Source organism: Narcine bancroftii, chromosome 1 (genome assembly GCF_036971445.1).
Source record: "Narcine bancroftii isolate sNarBan1 chromosome 1, sNarBan1.hap1, whole genome shotgun sequence".
NCBI classification, from domain to species: Eukaryota; Metazoa; Chordata; class Chondrichthyes; order Torpediniformes; family Narcinidae; genus Narcine; species Narcine bancroftii.
In genome coordinates, this window is record NC_091469.1 from 57,121,785 (window position 1) to 57,145,632 (window position 23,848).

Below are 23,848 nucleotides of genomic sequence, written 5' to 3' on the forward strand. Positions count from 1 at the left end.
TGTGATATGCCTTCTTTGTGGTTGCTGGTTTGATTGTGTAACACAATTACAAAATATTTTCTCTCTGGGGAATGTGTGCTCTTTTTCCTCTTTTTTTTAAAGACTAAGGCCACTTACATGAAACACTTCTCTCAACGTGCAACCCAACTTGTACAAGTTAGATAAAATCCAAAAAGTATGGGGTAAATTGAATACAATGGAAAAAATGAAATTGCTTATTTTGCCACAAAATGACCAACATTATTCTAATGGTGAAAATGCAGAAACCTTACTGAAGAGAGATCAAAGTTTCCAAGAAGATACATTAAGTAAATAAGAAAGCCAACTTAATGGGTCGCGTATACAAAATGGGCTACTGTTCCTACAATGCTTTTGCAAGACCAAATCTTGGAAACTGCATCATGCATTTGGTCTCATTAATGGATTTAAATCCATAGGAAGCAGCTCACACAAGATGAATTGTTGGGATGTAGCATTGCCCTACATCGGCTCAAGATCAAGTTAACTTGATCCAAACAATACCTTTAAGGTAACTGATGGGATGAGGGATTCCTCCAGAAACATGGGCCACTATTTACAATAAACAGCACCCATTTAACACCAGGCAATCTTGAGAATCATGAGTTTTTGGAAACTTTCAAAAAGAAAGCAGTTTCTGAATATCTTTAAAGCAGACGTAGCTAGATGCTTGTAATGGGCAGTGAAAGGTTACAAGTAAGTGGAAATGACTGATCAGACAAACCTCTGATCTACATATTCTCATGAGAAACAAGGCACGCTTGAACAAGGGTGACTTATCCCAGCACCCTATTCATGTTTGCATTCTATATTACAGGTACTCCCTGACATATGTCGTGCTACGTTCTGGATGACCGATCATATCTCAGAATGTGTGTATGTTTGAATGACCCTGTATCCCACAATGAGATGAAGCTGCCAATGAATACTGAAGAGCAAGTTGATTGATTTCCTTCAGTTCTCTGTCTCCAAACCCTTCTCATTCTCTCTGCTGCTGCAGACCTTGAGCACTCTGCAAACTCTACTGGCCTCTGAAATCTGACCATCAGAATATTGAACAGCAGAATCAGAAAAAAAATGGGACACGAATTAAAATGCAGTGAAATACCTCAACATGGCAGCCACCAGCCAGCTCTCGTGGAAGGTTGGCCATCCTCTCATGAGAAGTATTATTTTCCATATATAGGCCCTATTTTCACTGTAATTGAGCAAGTTTTATAATTTTTTTTAAAAAAATGTGGTCGTACGTGCAGATGGGCGCAAGTTGCTTCGGTCACAAGTTGGGGAGTACCTGTATCTCCAATAATGTGCACAAATAAAAGTGGAGGCTAATTTCAACTGCTGGCTTGAATTTATAAATTTTCCAACTGGTATCCTTTCCTAATTTTATCTCAAAATGATTCCTTCCTGATGTTCCAGCACAACCCATGTTCTGACAGTTAGATGAGCTCCAACCATGCATACCTACTTATTTATGTAGCCAAATTTGACAGCAGTGAATCTTTACAACCCATTGTAATCAAGATAACTTTAACCAAATCTGCACTGTGGTTTAACTTAGATTAATCCAATGATTGACATCTTGAACAATATTAAAAAAAAATAATTTGGTGTCAATGAACAACTTGGATGCTGCTTTGTCAAAACTACAGCCTCTCCACAACTTATGACCTATGCAACTTACAACCATCCATATATACGACTGAAAAAATACTGTACAAAAATAAAGAAAAAATGTAAATATAAAAATTACACTTGTTCATATATCCACCAGTGCTATCAGATGTGAGCGCATGATAGTGACTGTCAGTCGATATCCCGGCATTGCATACATCACAGAATCTCTTTCAGTTCTCAGGATAAAAGAATGCTGTACAGGTACAGCAAGCGATCAGGAGAATGCAGGACAGTGGGATCAGTGTGGAGACTGATAGCAGGACTGTTGGGGGAGTATGGGGCAGTAAGATCAGTGTGGGGACTGATAGAGTGGGGACTACATGCCATGTTAACATACTTCCGACTTGCTTCCATTTCAAAATACAACCAGTCAGTCAGAACGGAACTCAGATCATCACCTATATGCACTATATAGATTTGTCATTCCCATGGCTTTAAAAGGAGTAGGCTGCATTCATTAACCCAAGCTTCAGTGTTCAAATACTATCAAGAATGGAAACAACAAGTACAAATTATGGAATAACTCACGGTACAATGTTTGCATACCACCAACTGAAAACCTACTTAAAGGACAAATTGGGAAGCAGGCTGAGGTTACCAGAAGGAAGCAGCTTTGAATATGATAATTAAAAGATTTATAACAAACATGTACATCAAGCTGCCAGAGAAAGAAAATGATGAAATAAGCTGTAAACCCAAACAAAAGTGGGAACAAGATCTAAACATAGAGATAAAAAATGAAAAATGGGAAAAGCTATGCTCCAGAACTATGAAAAATACAATAAACACGAGGTTACGCATGATACAATATAATTGGTTACACAGGCTATATATCACGCCCCAAAAGTTAAATAAATGGGACCCAACTGTATCAGATAGATGTTTTCGCTGTAAGAAGGAAACGGGAACAACAGTACATGCAATTTGGGCATGTGAGAAAGTGGAAAAGTTTTGGGAAGATCTAAATCAGGTATTAAATAAAATCACAAAAAGCAATATACCAAAAAATCCAGAGATCTTTCTTCTAAGTAATAAGAAGAATTAGGCCTCAAACTGGATGAAGCACAAAAAAGATTTATTATGATAGCCTTAATGTCAAGGCTATTGATAGCCTTAATGTGTAATGCTAACCTGGAAATCAGAAGAGAACCTGAGAGTACAGCAGTGGTACATAGAAATGAATAAATGTATTCCACTGGAAAAAGTAACATACAATTTAAAAAATAAAGTCACAGAATTCTAACAAATTTGGGAACTGTACATGGAACACAACAGAGAGGGCTTGCCTCGGACCTCCACCCCCTAAAATGATAGAATGAAAAGACGAAATGAACTGAGTGTGTAAAAGTAGATGGCACAACTTTCTTGTTTATTCTCATTGCGTGATGACATTGTTTAATGGATTTATTGTAATGTATATGTTGAACGTTTAATGGGTTGGGAGGGGGGTGGGAAGGAGGGAGGGAAGGGGGGGGGAAGGGGGGAAAATGACACTGTGTATATTCAAGTCAGAAATGTTTCTGTGTATTTTGATTAATATAGTTCATAGTGTGAAATATAAAAAAAATTAAAAAAGAATGGAAACAACAAACTTCTTGACATGTTAATGACAATAAATTCTGAATTATTTTCTCTAGCATTTGCAGTTTAAGTTTCAAGTTAGTGTCAGAGTGAATCCAATGGTTTGATTTACCACAGTTCTCTTCATCACTGCCAGAACTACAATCTCTTTCACCATCACATTTCCAATCAACAGGAATACACTGAAGGGAGCTAGTGCCACAGCTGATTTCATTCCTATCACAAGTCTTCTTGTCTAAAATTTAAAAAAAAGTTGGTTAGTTCACAATTTCCAAAAGTGTGTGATTCAGGCAGATTTATGAACTTAATTCTGACTGAGAGTTCAGGCCCCAAAGGTTCAAGTTTCTTCCCAAACATGCTGCCTGGCCTGTTGAACATTTTCAACATTTAATAGCAGATACCTTCCATCAAAAGGACAGACTGACCTGTATATAGAGGAAAGATTATATCTAGCTAGCATCTTTGGTAGTTTCTCGGACAAGGTTTTTCCAATTTTAACAAGATCTGGGCAAGGTTGCATTTTGGTAATAAAATTGGTAATTTTAAGTTGAAAGAAATCCAACTTCAATTTTTAAAACCTGGCTTGCAAAAAGGTATGCTTGCTGCCAGTTTGCTCCGAGTCAAGTTAAAGTGCCAATTGTACTCATACAATAAAATTTTTAATTGATAGTAAAGTTTTCAATCAAAACCCAAATTCAAACTTCAAAATTCTTGGCCTACTGAAAAATCATCAGTTTAAAGGATTCCAAGCTGAAATTTAATAAATTTTGTCCTACAGTTGGCACTCATTAACCCTTTTTACACCAAAAAGCCACTTTATTAGGTATATACGACCAGTCTCTGGAAGCCGGCTTGTTCACGCAGAACAAAAGCTGGGTCGGTGAGTCCTCTTACACAGCAAGCTGGCTTCCTGAAGCAAAAGAGGCTGGATATTTAGCGCAAAGTAATGGAACAGGGTAGTGCAGCTGTGACCTCACTTGACCAAACAGGCTGGCTCGCATTGGACCCTGTAAATCTTCCATATCAGCCTTGGATCCAGGCCAGCAGCATGTAGTGATGTGCTTGATATTTCAGGATAGTAAAGCCTTTAATCACTTGCTTCAAATTTGCTTGTGGTTATGGATTGTGCTACAATTTAATATCCTGATTACTTGCCATGGACAAGGTGATTTAAGTGGAGAAGCTGGAGACCAACCCCTGGGATCCAGAGGCCTCTGTCAAGTTTGATATGTGGCTACACTGCTCAAAGTCCTAAGTGAGGCGCCATGAGATCTCGGCAGACGAAGACAAGTATGATCTGCTCTTTTCATTGGTGGGCCACCGAGCTTACCAAATAATATGGGATTACCAAAAGTATGATGACGCAATGGCCCTGCTGTGGCAGCAATAGGGTGCTCCCGTGAACTCTATGTATGCACGTTACCTGCTTTTCACCTGACACCAGGGCCCAGGTGAGTCCATCGATGATTTTGTGAGGGCCATGAGGGAGCTGGGACAAGCCTGTGGGTGTATTGATGTGTTCGTGGTGGTCTATTAAGAGGACCTCATCCATGATGGGTTAGTGGCTGACTTCCGCTTGAACTACATCTGCAAATGACTCCTGGAGAAGAGCAATTGGACCCTACAGGAAGTCGTGCAGATGGCTCGATCACTTGCGACAGCCCAGAAGAACATGGAGGCTACTCTGTGAGCCACACAGCCACCAGGTGAGGAGCACAGGTGCTGCCATCTTTGGACTCGGGGACCCTGGATGCCACTGCTGAGAACACGAGGTGCAACCTCTGCAGCCAGACCAAGCACCTGAGGAAGTACTGCCTGGTCCATAGTGCGACTTGCTGGAGGAAGGAGCACTACGCTAAGGTAAGCCATTCTAAACCTCCCTCCAGCAGCACCACACATGATCCGTGATATCATCTTCGATCGACCCACTTCCAGAAGCCAAGAACTGAACAGCAGGAACAGAAGGAAGATAATACAGGATGACTGCATGTCCGGCATCTCTTGTGGACTCCACCACTTGCAATTCATGGGGGCGGCCATCTTCAGAATCTCCAGGGTGGCCATCGCAGTAGCTAACTCTGGCCTCCATCATGCTGGACCACAACAGGACACACCAATTGGTGTGGCTTATGAACACTGAGGTAAAACGGTTGCACCATGGGCTGCCTATTTGACAAAGGGAGCACTAAAAGTTTTATACATCTGGGCACAGTCCAATCCTATTCCCTTGTGATGTTCATTGCAAAGGTAGCTCTAGCATCCAAATCCCACTCCACAGAAATCTGTGGGTGCTGCACATTGACCCTAACCATGAGTGGCATGAATAATAAAAGTTTAAAACTTTTAAAACTCGTGTTGCCCCACCTCTGTGTACTAGTCATACTGGAGCTGGATTTCCAGTGCCAGCTTAAGAGCGTGCTGATGCAGTTTGACGGGCCCCATCCTCCCATCACAATCAGAAACAATCAGTTCCTGGATGGTTTGCCCACCTCTATGAACGCGACCAATCAGACACTGGAATGCCATCCAGGGCACCTGTCCAAAAGTCTGGCCACCCTTCAGGTCCCTCTGGCCACCCTTTTGGTCCCACCACCCCCCTCCCCTTCCAGAACCTCACCCCTGACTACAGACCAGCTGCCACAAAAAGTAGGTGATACAAGCCCAGGGACAGAGTGTTTATAAAAGCTGAAGTAGGGAGACTGCAAGCAGAGGGGATTATAGAGGCCAGTAAAAGCCCCTGGAGGGCACGTGATGTTAGTTAAGAATGTGGAGAAACATGGGATGGCCATCGATTTCAGCCAGACCATCAACAGGCTCATTTTATTGGATGCCTACCCCTCCCCCGCATAGCCAACATGGTAAATGAGATAGCCCAGTACCGGGACTTCACCATCGATCTCAAGTTGGCGTTTCACCAGATCCAGATTCTCCCAGAAGACCATCCATACACGGTGTTGAAGGCCAATGGCAGCCTCTACCATTTTCCCCACAGGTTCCATTTGGCCTCACGAATGGAGAGTTTATGTTCCAACGGGAAATGGACCATATGGTGTGTGACAATAATTAAAAGCCACATATCTGTATTTGGATAACGTCACTATCTGCAGCTATAACCAGGAGGAACACAGCATAAACCTGCAGAAGTTCCTGGCTACTGCTAAAACCGGAACTTAACATACAATGAGAAAAAGCACAGGTTCCACACCTAGTGTCTAGCAATACTGGGGTGCGCGGTGGAGAATAGCATCGTTGACCCTGTCCACGAGCGCATGCTCCCCCTTCTGGAACTCCCACTGCCCCAAAACCTCAAGATCTTGAAAAAGTGCTGGAGTTTCTTCTCGTACTATGCGCAATGGATCCCCAATTATGCAGATAAGGACCTTCCCCCCTGGTGAAAGCCACCAGGTTTTCCACATCAGCAGAGGCATGCAAGGGCTTTGAGACCATTAAAGATGAGATGGTCAAGGCAGCAATGCACACCATTTCCAAGTGAAAAGTGATGCCTCTGATGTCGTCCAAGCCGCCACACTGAACCAAATAGACAGGCCCATGGCATGCTTTTCCTGAATCCTATAGGCCCTAAGCTCAGGCATTCAGCTATCAAGGAAGAGGCACAGGCAATAATGCAGGCAGTGTGTCACTGGAGGCACTATCTGGCCAGCAGACCATTCACCCTGCTAGACCAGAGAGCCATCATTTTATGTTTAACAGCAGGGGAATATTAAAAATAGCGGGATCATGAGATGGAGAATTGAACTGTCCACCTACAATTATGAGATCTTGTACTGACCTGGGAAGCTCAATGAGCCACCTGGGAAACTTACACCAGGGCACAGGTAGATCATCTCCAAGTCCTCCACAATAGCTTCTGCCATCCCAGGGTCACCAGGCTCTACCATTTTGTGAGGGTCCACAGCCTCCCCTATTCAGTAGAAGGGATCAGGGAGCTGACCCATAATCTGCTTGATCTGCACAGAGTGCAAGCCGCACTTCTACCAGCCAGAAAAGGCTCAGCTAATCAAGGCCACTCGCCCCTTTGAACATCTCAGTATAGACTTCAAGGGTCCCTTCCCATCCATGAATCAGAATGTGTACTTCCTGGATATTGTGGACGAGTACTCATGCTTTCCATTCACCATTCCCTGCCCAGATATGACCATGCCCACCGTCATTAAAGCCCTCCACAACCTCTTCACCTTGTTCGGATACCCCAGTTACATTCACAGTGATCGGGGGTCCTCATTCAGGAGTGAGGAGTTGCACCAATATTTCTTGTCCAGTCACAAGAAGGCCCACCGAATTCAAGCCCCGTGGGAACAGGCAGGTGGAAAGAGAGAACAGCATGATCTGGAGGACAATCCTCTTGACCCTCAAGTGAAAAGGGACCCATCTCCCAGTGGCAAGAGGTCTTCCCAGAAGTGCTACATGCTACTAGGTCCCTACTCTGTACTGCTATGAACACCACCCTTCCCTAGGAGATCGGCGTAGAGAACTAGACTGCCAGTCTGGCTGACAAACCCAGCGCCACTGCTACTCCGCATACACATTAGGACCCACAAAGCAGACCCGCTGGTAGAGGAAGTGCACCTCCTGCATGCAAACCTCCAATATGCCCAAGTACAATGCGCAGATAGGCAAGAAGACATGGTGTCCATCAGGGACCTGGCTTGAGCAGTGGCCCCGGCGGAGAAGGTGACCCAGAATCCCTCATCAGTGAGCAGCCGGTCCCATGTATCAGCCGGACAAATGACCACTTGAACATACCACCACTTCCCCTCAGGTCTCCATCACCACACCCCTACAACATGAACCAAACCACCAACACCCCCTCACCTCCCAGAACCTGTCCAGACCAACACAGTTCAGCCCCCAGACATTCAGATCATGAAACATGTAAAAACATTGCTGAAGCAAATGACCAACAGCATCCCCAGGAGTTGTTGAAATAAACAAACTGGGTGTGAAAATGTAGATCAAAGAGTTCCACAGGTGCCAATAACTTCGCAACCAGTGCTACAGTGATCACAGCGGTGGATAAAGCCACTGGAATAGCTGAATCTGTGAACTATTAAAAACTGCACCACTGGTAACGATGGACACTGTCCCACTCCATCCTGCCAGACTCTATCCAAAAGGGGGTGAATGTGGTAGAACGTAGTAGTGCAAGTGTGACATCACTACAATGTACAGGTTGGCCTGCCTCCAACTTGGTAATTCCTCCCTGTAAGATTCCCAATAAAGGCTGAGAAGTGGCTGGACCAGAAGCAGTGTGCCTCTTTGTAGAGATGAATTCAGACAGCACTGTGCAAAAATCTGCAGTTCCATTCATGATGCAGAGTGAATGAACATGCAAAATGTATTTAAGGCATTTCACACCCTCCCATCTTCTTGACAAAATATGATTTAAAATATCTCTCCAACAATTACTAGTCACTGACATCCTTAATATTTTGTTTCTCTTCTATATTGTTAGATCTTTTGTAACATCCGTTTGGAATCCTCACAATTCAACTCACTGGAAAAATTGTGCCTTAGTTAATTTACCACTTGTGTTTGATGAAACCATTTAAATGAATTTATTGATGTCTCATAAAACATATGCTGATTAATGTCTCATATGCTGATTAATGTCTAGTGCAAGATTAGTCCTGTGTTGGCCCTTTTTATGTCCAATTTAAACAGTCCTAATCTTTACGTAAAGGTATGGAAGGCCACATCAATATGTGCGGTGAGTTGTCAGACCCATTTCCCAACAGCAACAACTTAAAATGAGGTTGTGTTTTGGCTCCTACTCTGTTTGGACTATTCTTCGCTGCTGTTCTTCAGGATGCCACATCAGACCTAAGTTAAGGGTTTTCCTACAAATGTGAGCGGATAGTGGGCTCCTCAACCTTGCAAGACAGAGCAAAACTAAAGTCAAGGACATTGCGGTGCATGAGCTACAGTTTGCTGATGACTGTGCACTGGTTGCGCACTCTCTCCAAGACTTGCAGGAGATCACCAGTCACTTTGCCAGTGCTGCAAAGAGCTACAGATTGACAATCAGCCTGAAAAAGATAGAAGATTTGTACTAACCAGCCCTTGGCTCAAGCTACGAAGAACAAACTATCCTCATTGATGACACTAGTCTCAATGCTGCCAACAGGTTTCACTACCTGGGCAGAACAATAACATCCTCAACTTCTCTAGACGTAGAGATTGAGTCACAAACCAGAAAGTCCTGCTTTGCCTTTGGTCAGCTGACAGATCGGGTTTGGTCACAGAACATCATGTTGGCCACCAAGTGCAAGGTGTACAGGGCCATTGTCATATCAGCATTGCTATATGGATATGAGACATGGTGTTTATATCAGTCACTTGCATCAGCTTGACAAAATGCAGCAACATCACCTACGTTCTCTGATGAAGATCACCTAGTGAGACAAGGCCTCCACTATCGATGTCCTTTCTCGAGCCAGAAGGCCAGCAGATTCAACCTTGGTGATGTCAGCCTAACTGCACTGGGCAGGACGTGCTGTCACAATGACTGACAGAAGATTGCCCAAGGACATCTTGTACAGCTATCTATCCAGTGGTACCCGAAACATGGAGGCCAGTGACTACAGTACAAGGATGTTCTGCACAGGAGCCTCAAGAAAGCTGAAATTGCCCCAACAACATAGGAGGATCTGGCTCCAGATCGCTCGCAGTGGAAGGATGCCATCAGAAAAGGTGTGGACGCTGCTGAGATAAAGTTCAAAGAGGCAACTGAGGAAAGGCACAGGAAGCATCACAACTGAGCTTCTGCCGTTTCCCCTCCTGGCCTCATCAGCCAAGTATATGGCAAGCAGTGCCTGTACAACCACTCCAGGATGGACATATCAAACCCCACAAACTGACTGAAATGAACCATCATCATCCTACAGGATGGAAAGCCAGAAAAGAGAACTGCCCACTGTGTTTCTTTAGAAGTATACTGTATAGGAAATAAAAATAAATATGTGTGGTTAGGACAGCATGGTTAATGTAGCAGTTAACTCTTATGGTATGAAAACAACAGCAATGCAGGTTCAAATCTCATGCTGTTTGAAATGAGTTTGGATGTTCTACCCGTGACCTGCATTGGCTTTCTCTGTGTGTTCCGGTTTCCTCCAAAATGAATAGTTGCATATTAATTATCAGTGTTTCCCTTGCAAAGGGACACAAGTGTTGGTGCACGTGGAAATCTCTGAACTGAAATGTGAAGTGGACAAGAGTAGTTTAAGTTACAATCACAACCTTGATGGGAAGGAACGGTTTGGGGCTGGAATTACCATCACCAGCGTAGATTTTACTGACCATGGTAGCTAAACAATATGCGTGGCTAAACCAGGTTTTGTTCCCATCTACACATCAACATAGTCTTATTTTAAATTTCAATTTACATACTTCAATGCACTGAATAGAAACCGTACAATTTTAAAACCAGAATTCTATCTATATAATAGCTACCACCTATTTATATGTACAGATTCATGTATAAAAACTTGCCAGAGTTGTAAATCAGTAAAAAGATCTAAAAGGCAAAAAGGTGACAGCTTAGAGTCCCTGCAGTCCACAGAGTTCACAGAGCAGGTTACATTCTTTGGCTTGGCTTCGCAGACGAAGATTTATGGAGGGGTAATGTCCACGTCAGCTGCAGGCTCGTTTGTGGCTGACAAGTCCGATGCGGGACAGGCAGACATGGTTGCAGCGGTTGCAAGGGAAAATTGGTTGGTTGGGGTTGGGTGTTGGGTTTTTCCTCCTTTGTCTTTTGTCAGTGAGGTGGGCTCTGCGGTCTTCTTCAAAGGAGGTTGCTGCCCGCCGAACTGTGAGGTAACAAGATGCACGGTTTGAGGCGATATCAGCCCACTGGCGGTGGTCAATGTGGCAGGCACCAAGAGATTTCTTTAAGCAGTCCTTGTACCTCTTCTTTGGTGTACCTCTGTCTCGGTGGCCAGTGGAGAGTTGCCATATAACACGATCTTGGGAAAGCGATGGTCCTCCATTCTGGAGATGTGACCTACCCAGCGCAGTTTGATCTTCAGCAGCGTGGATTCGATGCTGCTGGCCTCTGCCATCTCGAGTACTTCGATGTTGGAGATGAAGTCGCTCCAATGAATGTTGAGGATGGATCGGAGACAACCCTGGTGGAAGCGTTCTAGGAGCCGTAGGTGATGCCAGTAAAGGACGCATGATTCGGAGCCGAACAGGAGTGTGGGTATGACAACGGCTCTGTATACGCTAATCTTTGTGAGGTTTTTCAGTTGGTTGTTTTTCCAGACTCTTTTGTGTATTCTTCCAAAGGCGCTATTTGCCTTGGCGAGTCTGTTGTCTATCTCGTTGTTGATCCTTGCATCCGATGAAATGGTGCAGCCGAGATAGGTAAACTGGTTGACCGTTTTGAGTTTTGTGTGCCTGATGGAGATGTGGGGGGGCTGGTAGTCATGGTGGGGAGCTGGCTGGTGGAGGACCTCAGTTTTCTTCAGACTGACTTTCAGACCAAACATTTTGGCAATTTCCGCAAAACAGGACGTCAAGCCCTGAAGAGCTGGCTCTGAATGGGCAACTAAAGCGGCATCGTCTGCAAAGAGTAGTTCACGGACAAGTTTCTCTTGTGTCTTGGTGTGAGCTTGCAGGCGCCTCAGATTGAAGCGACTGCCATCCGTGCGGTACCGGATGTAAACAGCATCTTCATTGTTGAGGTCTTTCATGGCTTGTTTCAGCATCATGCTGAAGAAGATTGAAAAGAGGGTTGGTGCGAGAACGCAGCCTTGCTTCACGCCATTGTTAATGGAGAAGGGTTCAGGGAGCTCATTGCTGTATCTGACCCGACCTTGTTGGTTTTCGTGCAGTTGGATAACCATGTTGAGGAACTTTGGGGGGCATCCGAGGTGCTCTAGTATTTGCCAAAGCCCTTTCCTGCTCATGGTGTCGAAGGCTTTGGTGAGGTCAACATTCTTTTTTCTTCTTTGGCTTGGCTTCGCGGACGAAGATTTATGGAGGGGGTAAAAAGTCCACGTCAGCTGCAGGCTCGTTTGTGGCTGACCAGTCCGATGCGGGACAGGCAGACACGATTGCAGCGGTTGCAAGGGAAAATTGGTTGGTTGGGGTTGGGTGTTGGGTTTTTCCTCCTTTGCCTTTTGTCAGTGAGGTGGGCTCTGCGGTCTTCTTCAAAGGAGGCTGCTGCCCGCCAAACTGTGAGGCGCCAAGATGCACGGTTTGAGGCGTTATCAGCCCACTGGCGGTGGTCAATGTGGCAGGCACCAAGAGATTTCTTTAGGCAGTCCTTGTACCTTTTCTTTGGTGCACCTCTGTCACGGTGGCCAGTGGAGAGCTCGCCATATAATACGATCTTGGGAAGGCGATGGTCCTCCATTCTGGAGACGTGACCCATCCAGCGCAGCTGGATCTTCAGCAGCGTGGACTCGATGCTGTCGACCTCTGCCATCTCGAGTACCTCGACGTTAGGGGTGTGAGCGCTCCAATGGATGTTGAGGATGGAGCGGAGACAACGCTGGTGGAAGCGTTCTAGGAGCCGTAGGTGGTGCCGGTAGAGGACCCATGATTCGGAGCCGAACAGGAGTGTGGGTACGACAACGGCTCTGTATACGCTTATCTTTGTGAGGTTTTTCAGTATCAAATTAACTTATTGCCATGTTATGGTGTAAGACGGGTGGAGTTAGCCAATCAACATTGGCATCTACTGTAACTGGAGTAATAAAATATTTTTCAGATAGACATTGTATTGCCTCATTAAAAAAAATAGACTTAACCAGTCATCTGATTGCCAGCAAATGCTGACCGAACAGGACTTGCATCGTGCACAAAAGACGTTATAACGACATCATCTTCCCTTCTTCTTTCAACACAGCACGCCCTTTTAGACTGGCCCTGCTTCGCAACCCTCCACCTCTGACATTACCTACCTTGGTGGATTAAAGTCAGGCAAGTTCAGATCCTCCAATCCGCCTTTGATGCATTCACACAGCTGGGTGAGGCATTTGAAAGGTAGATAATACCCAGCTTTTATCAGCTGTGTAAAAGGGGTAATTGTTTCAACCCAAGAACCTTTCAAACTTGTGTAATGTTTTAAAAAGCACACACTCTAAGCCAAGAAGACAAAAATCTCAGTAATCCTCGTAACTTTGTAAAATTGAAGCCAAATATATTATGCCTGAAGTGATTTAAGAGAATGAATGACAAGAGATTTATAAGTAAACAATTTACTTTATGTTTAAACAATTTTCCACAAATTGCAATATTGTGTTCAATTTTGGTCACCACATTACATAAAAGATGTGGAAGCTATGGAGAGGGTGCAGAGGCGATGTGCCAGGATGTTGCTTGGATTGGAGAATGTGTTGTATGAAGTAGAGAGAGGGCTTTTCTCTTTGGAGTTTGAGAGGTGACTTGGAGGGCTACAAGATTATGAGAGGCATAGATAAGGTGGACAGCCAGCACCTTTTCACTAGGGCAAGAGTAACAAATACCAGAGACTATCTGTACAAAGTGAGGGGAAAACATTAGGGTTTTTAAAAAAAATTTATAAAAAAACGGAGTAGTGGGTGCTAGGAAGGAGTTGCTGGGGTGGTGGTTGGTTGGTACATGGTGGGGAGGGGAGGGATTTAAATGTCTCTTAAACAGGAACATGAATGAAAGAAAGAGGGAAGGTTTTTTTTAAGAATAGGTTTATGGAGATCGGCACAACATCAGGCCGACATCATGTTTTATGTTCTTTGAGGTGACTACCAGGTAGAGAAACAATACAGCCAAGATTAAATAACTTACAACAGATTTCTGGAGCTTCATCAGATCCATCTTCACAGTCAACAGTACCATCACACTGCCATTTACCAGGTATACAGTGTCCATCATGACAGGAAAAATCAGTCTTGTGACACGTCGTGTTGACTAGCAAAACAAAAACTGATCTTAAATCCACGCACATATCATCCAACATTAAAATTTGGTCCAGAAGAAAATTTAGCATTATTTTACAACATCCTGCAGAGATGACAAACATCTTTACCCAGTGACAGGCAGTTAGCTTCCTCCAATTTCCTAAAGGGCCACGCTATATATAAAATTTTGATGACTACAAGTAATTCAGTAATCGTGACTTATTTGTGATACATGGGTCTTTATACAAAAAAAATAGATATACCTGCATCAGCAGGGCAGAATTGTGCTAGAGGTGCGGTTTTCCATACCTAGTTATTCAAAACAAATTTTTGGATTGTGTTGTTGGTCTAAGTTTGAATTTAGAAGTATTGGGGCAAGAAAATCTGATTGATCAAAAGTTCATACCAGCTGCCAGCAGTTACACAGACAAATAGTTGCCATACTTTTGTCCAAGTGGTGGGAATATCAACTATTAACATAGTTTATCACCTGCAGTTCTTCTAATACCTATAAAATAGATATAATGCAGTATTTTATTTATACCTGTACTATATGACAAACCATATAGGATATGAACCTCTGGGGAACCTGGAAGGACAGCAGTTCAAGTATTCAAAACCATCTACATTGCTTATTCCACAATGCATTATAATCACCGTAATACCACATTTCCACAACTCAAAAAGTGTGCATCTTCATTCAATTTGTACAGTCCCTGCCAACTGATGCTTCTTTTGAAGCTTGTTCAAGCAACTCCTAGAGTATTGCAAAGTAAATTCTTTCAATTTTCTCCCTAATTCAAAATAGTTCTGTATATTCTTTCCAATGTCAAAGATAAATCTCTTCCCAAAATCAAATGTAGAGCAAAACTTTACTAGATCAATATTTTCCAGTAATTGCTCAATTCACTTACTAACAAGATAGATTTTCCCATTTCAATTGTTAACCCAAGTGGAGCACTGGGAAAAAAATCTAACATGTTTACTGAGCAATGCAGAAGCAGTTAGAATTGAACACTCGGGCAAAGCCAAAATAAATAATTTCTGAGAATCATTTCAGAAGAATCATGGAACAATTTCACAGAACTGAAATGTGACAGAGGCTATTCAGTTCTAACCTATTTTAAGGATGGAATCATCCAACTAAAGCAATCAGTAGGTTCACACCAAATATCAAGGTGAATGACCCATTTACTTCAATATTACTTTTCCTTCATGCCAAAAAAAAACTCGAGCTTAGATCTGTTTCATTGTGACAATCTCAGAAATCTCCACAAACTCACAGCTATTGCAACAGTGCATATATTTGAAAACAGCATCTACCTGCTTTACACTGCCCTTCATTTTTCACATCCATTCCAGATGGACACACACAGGTATATCTGGGCAACTGGTCAATCTGTGGAGCAGGGAGACACAGGGATTTACAACCTCCATTTTTCAGTTTTTCATTGCACCAATTTTTCCCTGTAGGTGCAAGAAATGTTAAGGTCAGAAATTTAGGACAAAACTTTTGGTGTTCAGTAGAAGAAAGAGTCTATACATTAATGCATAATTTTAATAACAATATTAGTCTTTTACTGACTTTGGGACTCAGTTCAATATATTTTCATATTAGTCCCCTACAATCAAGATAATTGCTACAAGTTTGAATTTACTGTTAAATATCATACACTTTAATTAAGACAAAACAAAACCTGTGTAGCAGTGCCAAAATCTTTGTACCCCATTTAACAATCTTGCAGCAAAATTTGACAATCGCATGATAGATTTCTTACCAGTTGGTTGCATTAATGGATGATAAACAATGACATCTTGAGGCTGATTAAGGTCAGAAACTAGAGTCACCACATGTCCTCCTGTATATTTGTTTGCTCCATAAATGACGGCATTTATTTCATCTGTCCAAAAGACATGATCCTGAAACATGCAAAAGCATTGTTGGAGCAAATGACCAACAACATCCCCAAGAGTTGTTGAAATAAACAAACTGGGTATACAAATGTACTTCAAAGAGTTCCATGAAAAATATCCAGTGTTGCAGTCAGTAACTTATTTTTCATTGCAAGTGCAAACTTGGCGGATTTATCCCTGCACCTATCACTGATAGACCCAGCCTTCATGATTATAAGAGACATTCTACTCAAAAACCATACTTCAACTCAAAAGCTTCCTGTTGTTACCTCACATATTGTCCTTCATCACCAGGATTTACTCATTTTTAATCAACCAGCTCTGCTGTTAAAACCACCGAGAGAGGCCCAGGTTCATAATTATTTATCAACAGAGAAAACAGTTCAGCAGCAATTAATTCTAATTTCAATCCTGAACAATTTGTTGGCTTCACTCCACAATACAATCATTTCCATTCCATAAAGGTGAGAGCCACTCCCACGACTAACTGCCCTACAAGTTGCTTGCTTTCATTAAAGTGACATTTCCAAATTCCTGCAGATGTTTCCCAAAACCTTGCACAAGTCATTAAGTTCTAGATGTTGATTTACAGTAGTAGTTGCTACAGTAGCCATTTGTCAAAGTTATTGTATCCACAAATTATAGTTAATGTGACAATACATTTATTTTTGTACAAAAATGACAGGATATAATTTGGAATTATATTTCCTTTTATTCCCATTTCAAGGCTACAAGTAAACTCAAAACTGCTTCTCTTCAATGAAGAATTTGTAAATTATAAGCGGTAAGACTAAAGTTTATTTGCATGAATTAAGCTTGAATCTCCAACTGATTAGTCCACGTCTTCAGTACCGGTGTTGGCACAATTATTTGCAACAGTCATACAGAGAAATATTCCCTTTACCCCATATCCAGACCAATCATGAAGTTTGAATCCATATAACCTGACATGTATATGTTTTTAAAATGATGTGCATTGGTGCCAAACTGGAGGGAGGACAAATTGTCTACAAGCAGTGCTTTTGAACGATGACTTTTTACCTCAAATACGGCAACAGCACAAGGATGAGCAAGGAATTCAAACGAGAATAGCACTGGTCTTCTGTTTTTTCCATTTAAGTCAATACTTGACAGCAAGTGAAGCTTGGAATCAACCCAATAAAGACAGCTTTTCACAAGATCTGTGGAGAAGCAAATTAATTAACCACACACTAAAATCAAAAGAGAAAAAGGAAAACTACAAGTTCACTTACCAAGTGCAATGCCATTTGGCGACTCAATCTCTGTGGTAACCAGAAGCTGCCTGTTAACACCATTCATGCCAGCCTTTTCTATCTTTGGTGGTTCTCCTAGATCTGACCAGTAAATAAACCTCACAAAGCAAAACAAATTAAAATCAATTACCTTGAGATTTAGTCTAGATGAACATTTTATCAAGCACCATGCATTGAACATCTAATATATTTGTTCCATTACTCATGTCAGATTCATGGAACAAATAAAATAATCTAAGCCTAGATTCATTTTTTCTGGCCTTTGAGAGTAAAGGAAGCATCATTCCAATTCCTGCATTGTGCGTCTCATGATGAAATAGGCAAGAGTTTTATTCTTGGTCCTGATTAATCTAGAGGCCAGGATATTTTTGGACTTGCACAGTCAAGGGAACTTCTATCTATTCTGGGTGAACTTGAATTAGACCCACTGAAAATAACACCCACAATGTTTAGTAGGAAAAGAAACATTTGGTCTTGATTAGATTATGATCCATCAAGAAAATTACTATTTAAATCAACAATTTATAATAGCACTGAACTGGCAGTACAAAACCTGGAAATCAGATATCTTTATAATGAAGTGGGCTGCTGAAGTGACAAGGAAATAAGATCTGTTGGACAATTGAGCTGAATATTCAAAAAGAGTGCAAATTACTTGCATGCTGCTCATCTTAATATCCATTTGCCTACAATTGCCCCTATCCATTCAAAAATATAAAAATCACTAAGTGATTCAAATGATATTTTAAAATAAAAATGCCAAGACAATTTGTTCTAGATTCAATACCCTGTTAGTGGATCTACTGCCACTGAAGCTGGTTCTCTTAGTCCAGTATCAAAGAGGATCTTCGTTTCAACTCCATCAAACGTAGACACAGATATAGTTTTAGTACCACGGTCAGTCCAGTAGATGTGCTTATAGATCCAGTCTACTGCAATTCCCTTTGGAATGACTACATCCTCAAGAATTCTTGAAACACCAGCATTTTTCTCATGCATGGATAAACTAAGAAAGAGGTGCACAATAGTAAAACAGAACATGACACATTTTGTTGAGACTTTAAGGTTCTGAAATTCCTCAGTTTCAGAGCCAAACTAAATGGCATCTTTCCTTAAGTATTTTTTACATTTAAAAAATCTATTGTTTAAGCCATTAGAATAAAAAACAAACTGAATTGACCATCTCGATTTGCAAACTTAGATGCTATGCAGACTGAAATTCATTGCAATTCTATGTAGAACATTCAAAATTGGGTTAAGACCTGGAAAGTCTGAGCATCTAATTTGCTTTCCAAATACCTACATTTTGCACTACAAAAGGAGAAGGAACAAAGGAGCATTTTGAGTCAAATCTACAGCAGTTACAATGAGGAATCTGCTACCTGAAAATTGCCTGCTGGCTCACGTCAGCCCAGAAGATCCGTTCCTCTGCAACATCGACATCCAGAGCTACAGTATTTCTCAGGTCTGCTATAACTTGAGTGTACTCCTGGTGATGCAATCCTAGCTTCCGAATGTCATGGTGATTTGTGAAGATCAAATAAGGCTCCTTGCCTGGACAGCATCACATTTAAATTGTTTTAAGACTAAATATACAAGTGTAAAATAGGTCAGATATTACATTGTTCAATGTTATCTAGAGAGTGATCAGAAAAGTTCACAGAAACCTCAAATATTTCATCTACACACTAATTTACAAGATCTTTGATCATACTGCACAGTACTTGCAGTAGATAGACCCCTCAATCCCTTTCCTGGACATGTCTCATGTTCAGCAGCTCATCCTTGGCCATTTCCACCAGAAATGCCTTTCCATAGAAACATTCCAAAGAGAACTTTCCCTTCATTAATCCTGAATCTTGTCTTCCATCTCCACAAACTGCTGTCTCATGGTTCTTTCTTATGCAACATTTGCTTTTATCTCAACAGGACAACACAGGAACAGATGCTTCTGCCCAGTGTGCTGAACATGTCCAAAGCCTTCCCACCATCCAGGGATTTCAACAGTCCTTGCCTGTGATACAACATACTTCTTCCAATTAGTGTATTGCATATAGTTTTTACTATATGGTCATTTCAACCTGCAGGGTGATCAAACACAGTGCCTATTGTTAATTCTCCATTGCATTGAGCTGGGCTCCATAGACTTGTGTATTGTTCCAAAGAGGCACTCTTGTTCAATGATCATTGACCGACTTTAAGAATTTCAGGCAGACAGAATGAGAACAGGCCATTGAGACTGCAAAGTTATTGATCAATAGCATCAACTCAGTTTTCCCTCCCTGCAGAGGCACTTACTGATTTTGTCGTTCGGATTCAATTTCTGTAACAGCATCACCTGCATCTCATCTTTATGCACTATTTTCTCTAATGGGCCTCAATTAAAGAGATTTCATAATGAATGGGATTACCTCAGTGATCTGGTCTTGGCTTTGAACTGTTTGGTCCTATCCAGCCTGTTCTCAACTTCTCTATTAAAAAAAAAACTTCTAGTTCTGACCAAGGATCTTTAACCCTAAAATTTCCTCAGATGCTGCCCAACCTGCTGACTGTCTCCATCATTTTGTTTATATTCTTGTATGCATCTTCAATGAACTACAGAAAAAAGGATGCATTGTAGACAAGATGAAGGAAAATTCCAAATATGACATGTTAAAGTGAATAGTGTAACAATATTAATATTTGGGGAGAATTTATAAGATTTAGAGTAGGTCACATACATACACACATTTTAAAACAGATCTTATTTGAAAGACTGAAGAATTTACATTGCAAGATCTCTGGAGAATGTAAGCATCTTTCACAAGTAGGTGTTAATTGAACTGACGTCATAAAATGCTTGACCATTGTCTTGCTGGAGTTATGCTATCTATCAGTACCCTTTCTGCAAAATGCTCACAAAAAGGTCAATTCTGGATTGTTTACCTAAGATAACAACAGATGGAGCAGAAGAAATAACTCCTGTTGTTTGCTGGAGAAGGTGGGCGCTTTGCAAGACACGAGTCACATGCTCTCTTTGGAGTTTCAGTTGGAAAAAAGAGAGAGTTGAGTTAACAGCTCAGTCACTGTGTGGGACACTGACAAGTAACTGAAAAGTGCAATCCAGGGAAAACTGTTTAAAACTGATGAAAGTAAGTTCCAGAGCAGTAGATGGCTGGAAGTGCTATCTGTCTGATATTTCTCTTGAAATAGAGGAAGGAATGGAACTCTGTGGTAGCTTGAAGAAAGAGGTTATCATCTAGAAGACCCTGATGGGGCAAGTTTCATCAGCGAGACCCTGAGGTGACTAGTGGTGGAAATCCTGGAGCAACAAAAAATCTCTCTGCAAACCCTACAAGAACCTTCCTGAGTGGTAAACATTTACCTTTCAAGCACCAAGCCTGGTGAACTTCATACATGTTAAATTCTGTGCACAGTATGGTGATTGTCTGCAACCAGAGAACTTGGAAGAAGAAGTGAGTTTGAACTGTGAACTAAATAACATTTCTTGAATTTACACACACATTACATACACGTGCACTTAGAATTAGAAGGGGGGTAATTTGGGTTAATATAGAGTATAGTTTAAGAATAGAGTTAAGTTAAAATTTGATTCTATTTTCATGTTTGAAGTTGATTAAAAATAACTTTTGTTTTGAAAGCCACTTGTCTTGGTTAATGTCTATTGCTGCTGGGATTTGGGGTCCTTTGGGCTCATAACAATAGAAAATTAACTGAATCAAAATATCCATAATTTTGATCCAAATGCTTAACCCAATCAATTAAGTTGCCTGAGCACTAGTCCAAGAATTCAAATTCCTTCTTTTCTTAGCCCTCAAACTCAGATTTTAATGCTCCAGATTTATTGCACTCATTCCACTATGAGCAAAATTGTTTTTTTGGCAGTAAACTAGATTTTACTCCCCAAACTTTTGGGTCTACTCATTCCTTAAACAGAGTTTTCAGTTAATCTCCAGGCAAATTTCAGAACAACTTTGGACATGATCAGCTTCAGAGATTCAGGAAAAGCACATCGGATCCAATGCACAATACAAGAGGAGATCACTGGACTCAACAGATCAAAACAGATTAGGCTAAACCCTTGCCCTACTGGCTCCATAGAAAACTAATATTCCTTCGTAGCATCTCAAATATCTTTAGTTTCAGAGCCCATGCCAGTTCTTCTCTTCCTTGACTACCAACTTCCATTCCACTGAATAACCCAAAATTGAAATGCAATGTAACCTTTACACTTAAAATTATTAGATTTGAGGAGAACTGTAAAGTATGTCTGAACTTTTAGTGGCTTGTTTTTAAAACTCTGTCATTTCCCAAGTTAGTGAAAGATCTACAGTATATACCTCAATGTGGCAAGGAACAAACATTCCCTAGTAGTTGCCAAATTCACGTTTGCTGACTTAACTTTAGTTTATTAATTCCTTGTTTAAACTTCACTCTACAAGTTTGTAACAAACTTCACTGGGCTATAGTGATAAATGCGTGAAGTGATAGGATTAGCAATAAAGGTGCAATATCAACATTTAATACAGATTAGGAAATATCCAATGCCAATTCCCAATCAGCAATAACTACAGTAATGCGGGACAATGCAATTGATCACCAATCCTGGTTAAAACTGTCAGTACTTGCCTCCTACTGCCTTGCAGACTTGATTAATTGGATCCAAGCGATAGCCTGCAAAGCATCCACACTTGTAGCTTCCTTTTAAATTAATGCAAGTTTGACTGCAGATGCCAGGATTTTGACACTCATTAATATCTGTAAATTTAAAATAAACTTTAAAATGTGTAATCATTAGTAGTTCAAACTGCACCTTTGACTAGTTAAGATAGGCTGGGTTCCTTGGCAAACAAATCCAATGCACAAGATTCAAATTTTCCACCCTCAAATTCCCCTCCCCCCACCCCATGGGGATTACCAACTCAGACCAGTTTGGACAAGTTCCTTCAATCCAATACATTAAAATGTATTCCAAAGGACGTAAAGGAATATCTTCTAATCTGGACCATTCTATTCAATAGAAGTGGTGGTTGACAGTCTTTATATTACCGTTATCCATTCAAAATTCCCCATCAATCATTTGGAAATGAATTCCTGATATTGTCCCAATGAAGTGCCTAAGGGTGCACATGTATTTTCAGGCAGTTCTAATTGTCCTCAGTGGACAGCATGGGTTGAGGTGCTACTTGAGAAACTGACATGCAATGAAAGCAAATCTGCCATATAATTTCATTACAGCATGTTGGATTAATGCGTAGGAAATAGGCAGAATTCGTCAATTTGTAGGGGATACAAAAGAACCATTTCTGGTTTCCCTGGTGGTAGTGAAGTAGTGAACTGGATTCAACAATAGCTGGATGGGAGAAGCCAGAGAATAGTGGTGGATGATTTCTTCTCAGATTGGAGGCCTGTGACTAGTGGTATGCCTCAGAGATCAGTGCTGGGACCATTTTTATTTGTCATCTATATCAATGATCTGGATGATAATGTGGTAAATTGGATCAGCAAGTTTGCAGATGACAGTAAGATTGGAGGCGTTGTGGACAGTGAAGAAGGCTTTCAAAGCTTGGAGAGGAATCTGGACCAGCTGGAAAAATGGGCTGAAAAATGGCAGATGGAATTTAATGCAGACAAATAGAAGGTCTTGCATTTTGGAAGGACAAACATGGTAAATAGTAGGGCACTGCAGTGTGGGGTAGAACAGAGGGATCTAGGAATGCAGATACACATTTCCTTGAAAGTGGCATCACAGGTGGATAGGGTTGTAAAGACAGGTTTTGGCATCAAATTATTGATAATAGGAATTGGGATGTTATGCTAAAGTTGTACAAGATACTGGTGAGGCCAAATTTGGAGTATTGTGTGCAGTTTTGGTCACCTAACTGCAGGAAATATATCAATAAGATAGAAAGAGTGCAGAGAAGATTTATTGGATGTTGCCCAGACTTCAGAAACAGTCACAGGGAAAGGTTAAACAGGTTAGGGCTTTATTCTCTGGAGCGGAGAAGAATGAAGGTAAATTTGATGGAGGTATTTAAAATTATGGAGGAAGATAGGCAATGAATGTAAATAGGCTTTTTCCACTGAGGGTAGGTAAGATACAAACCAGGGGACATGGGTTAAGAGTAAAAGGGGAAAAGTTTAGGGGGAACACGAGGGAAAATTCTTCACACAGAGAGTGGTGGGAGTGTTTAATAAGCTGCCAGCTGAAGTGGTGAATGAGGCCTCAATTTTAAAATTTAAGAATTTGGACAGGTACATGGATTGGAGAGGTATGGAGGGCTATGGATCGGGTGCAGGTCAGTGGGATTCAGCAGAAAAATAATTTGGCACAGACTTGAAGGGCTGAAGGGGCCTGTTTCTGTGCTGTATTGTTCTATGGTTAATAGCTGACATCTGATTTTAGCAGAGGTTAGTGAACACTCAATGCTGATATAGTCATATTAAGTTCTTACCAGATTTGCTTATTGCCCGAAATATACA

The 23,848-nt window shown here is 41.4% G+C and overlaps 1 protein-coding gene across 1 annotated transcript in view; it reads right to left on the reverse strand.

Annotated features, from left to right (window-relative positions):
* The window catches only part of LOC138763610 (low-density lipoprotein receptor-related protein 1-like), a 121,923-nt gene that overhangs the window by 80,575 nt on the left and 17,500 nt on the right, over positions 1–23,848 (reverse strand). Inside the window, 9 exon segments of the mRNA XM_069938480.1 lie at positions 3,389–3,511; positions 14,065–14,187; positions 15,501–15,644; positions 15,956–16,097; positions 17,133–17,272; positions 17,345–17,463; positions 18,153–18,371; positions 18,748–18,919; positions 21,995–22,123. Coding sequence (XP_069794581.1) covers positions 3,389–3,511; positions 14,065–14,187; positions 15,501–15,644; positions 15,956–16,097; positions 17,133–17,272; positions 17,345–17,463; positions 18,153–18,371; positions 18,748–18,919; positions 21,995–22,123 — 1,311 coding nt within the window.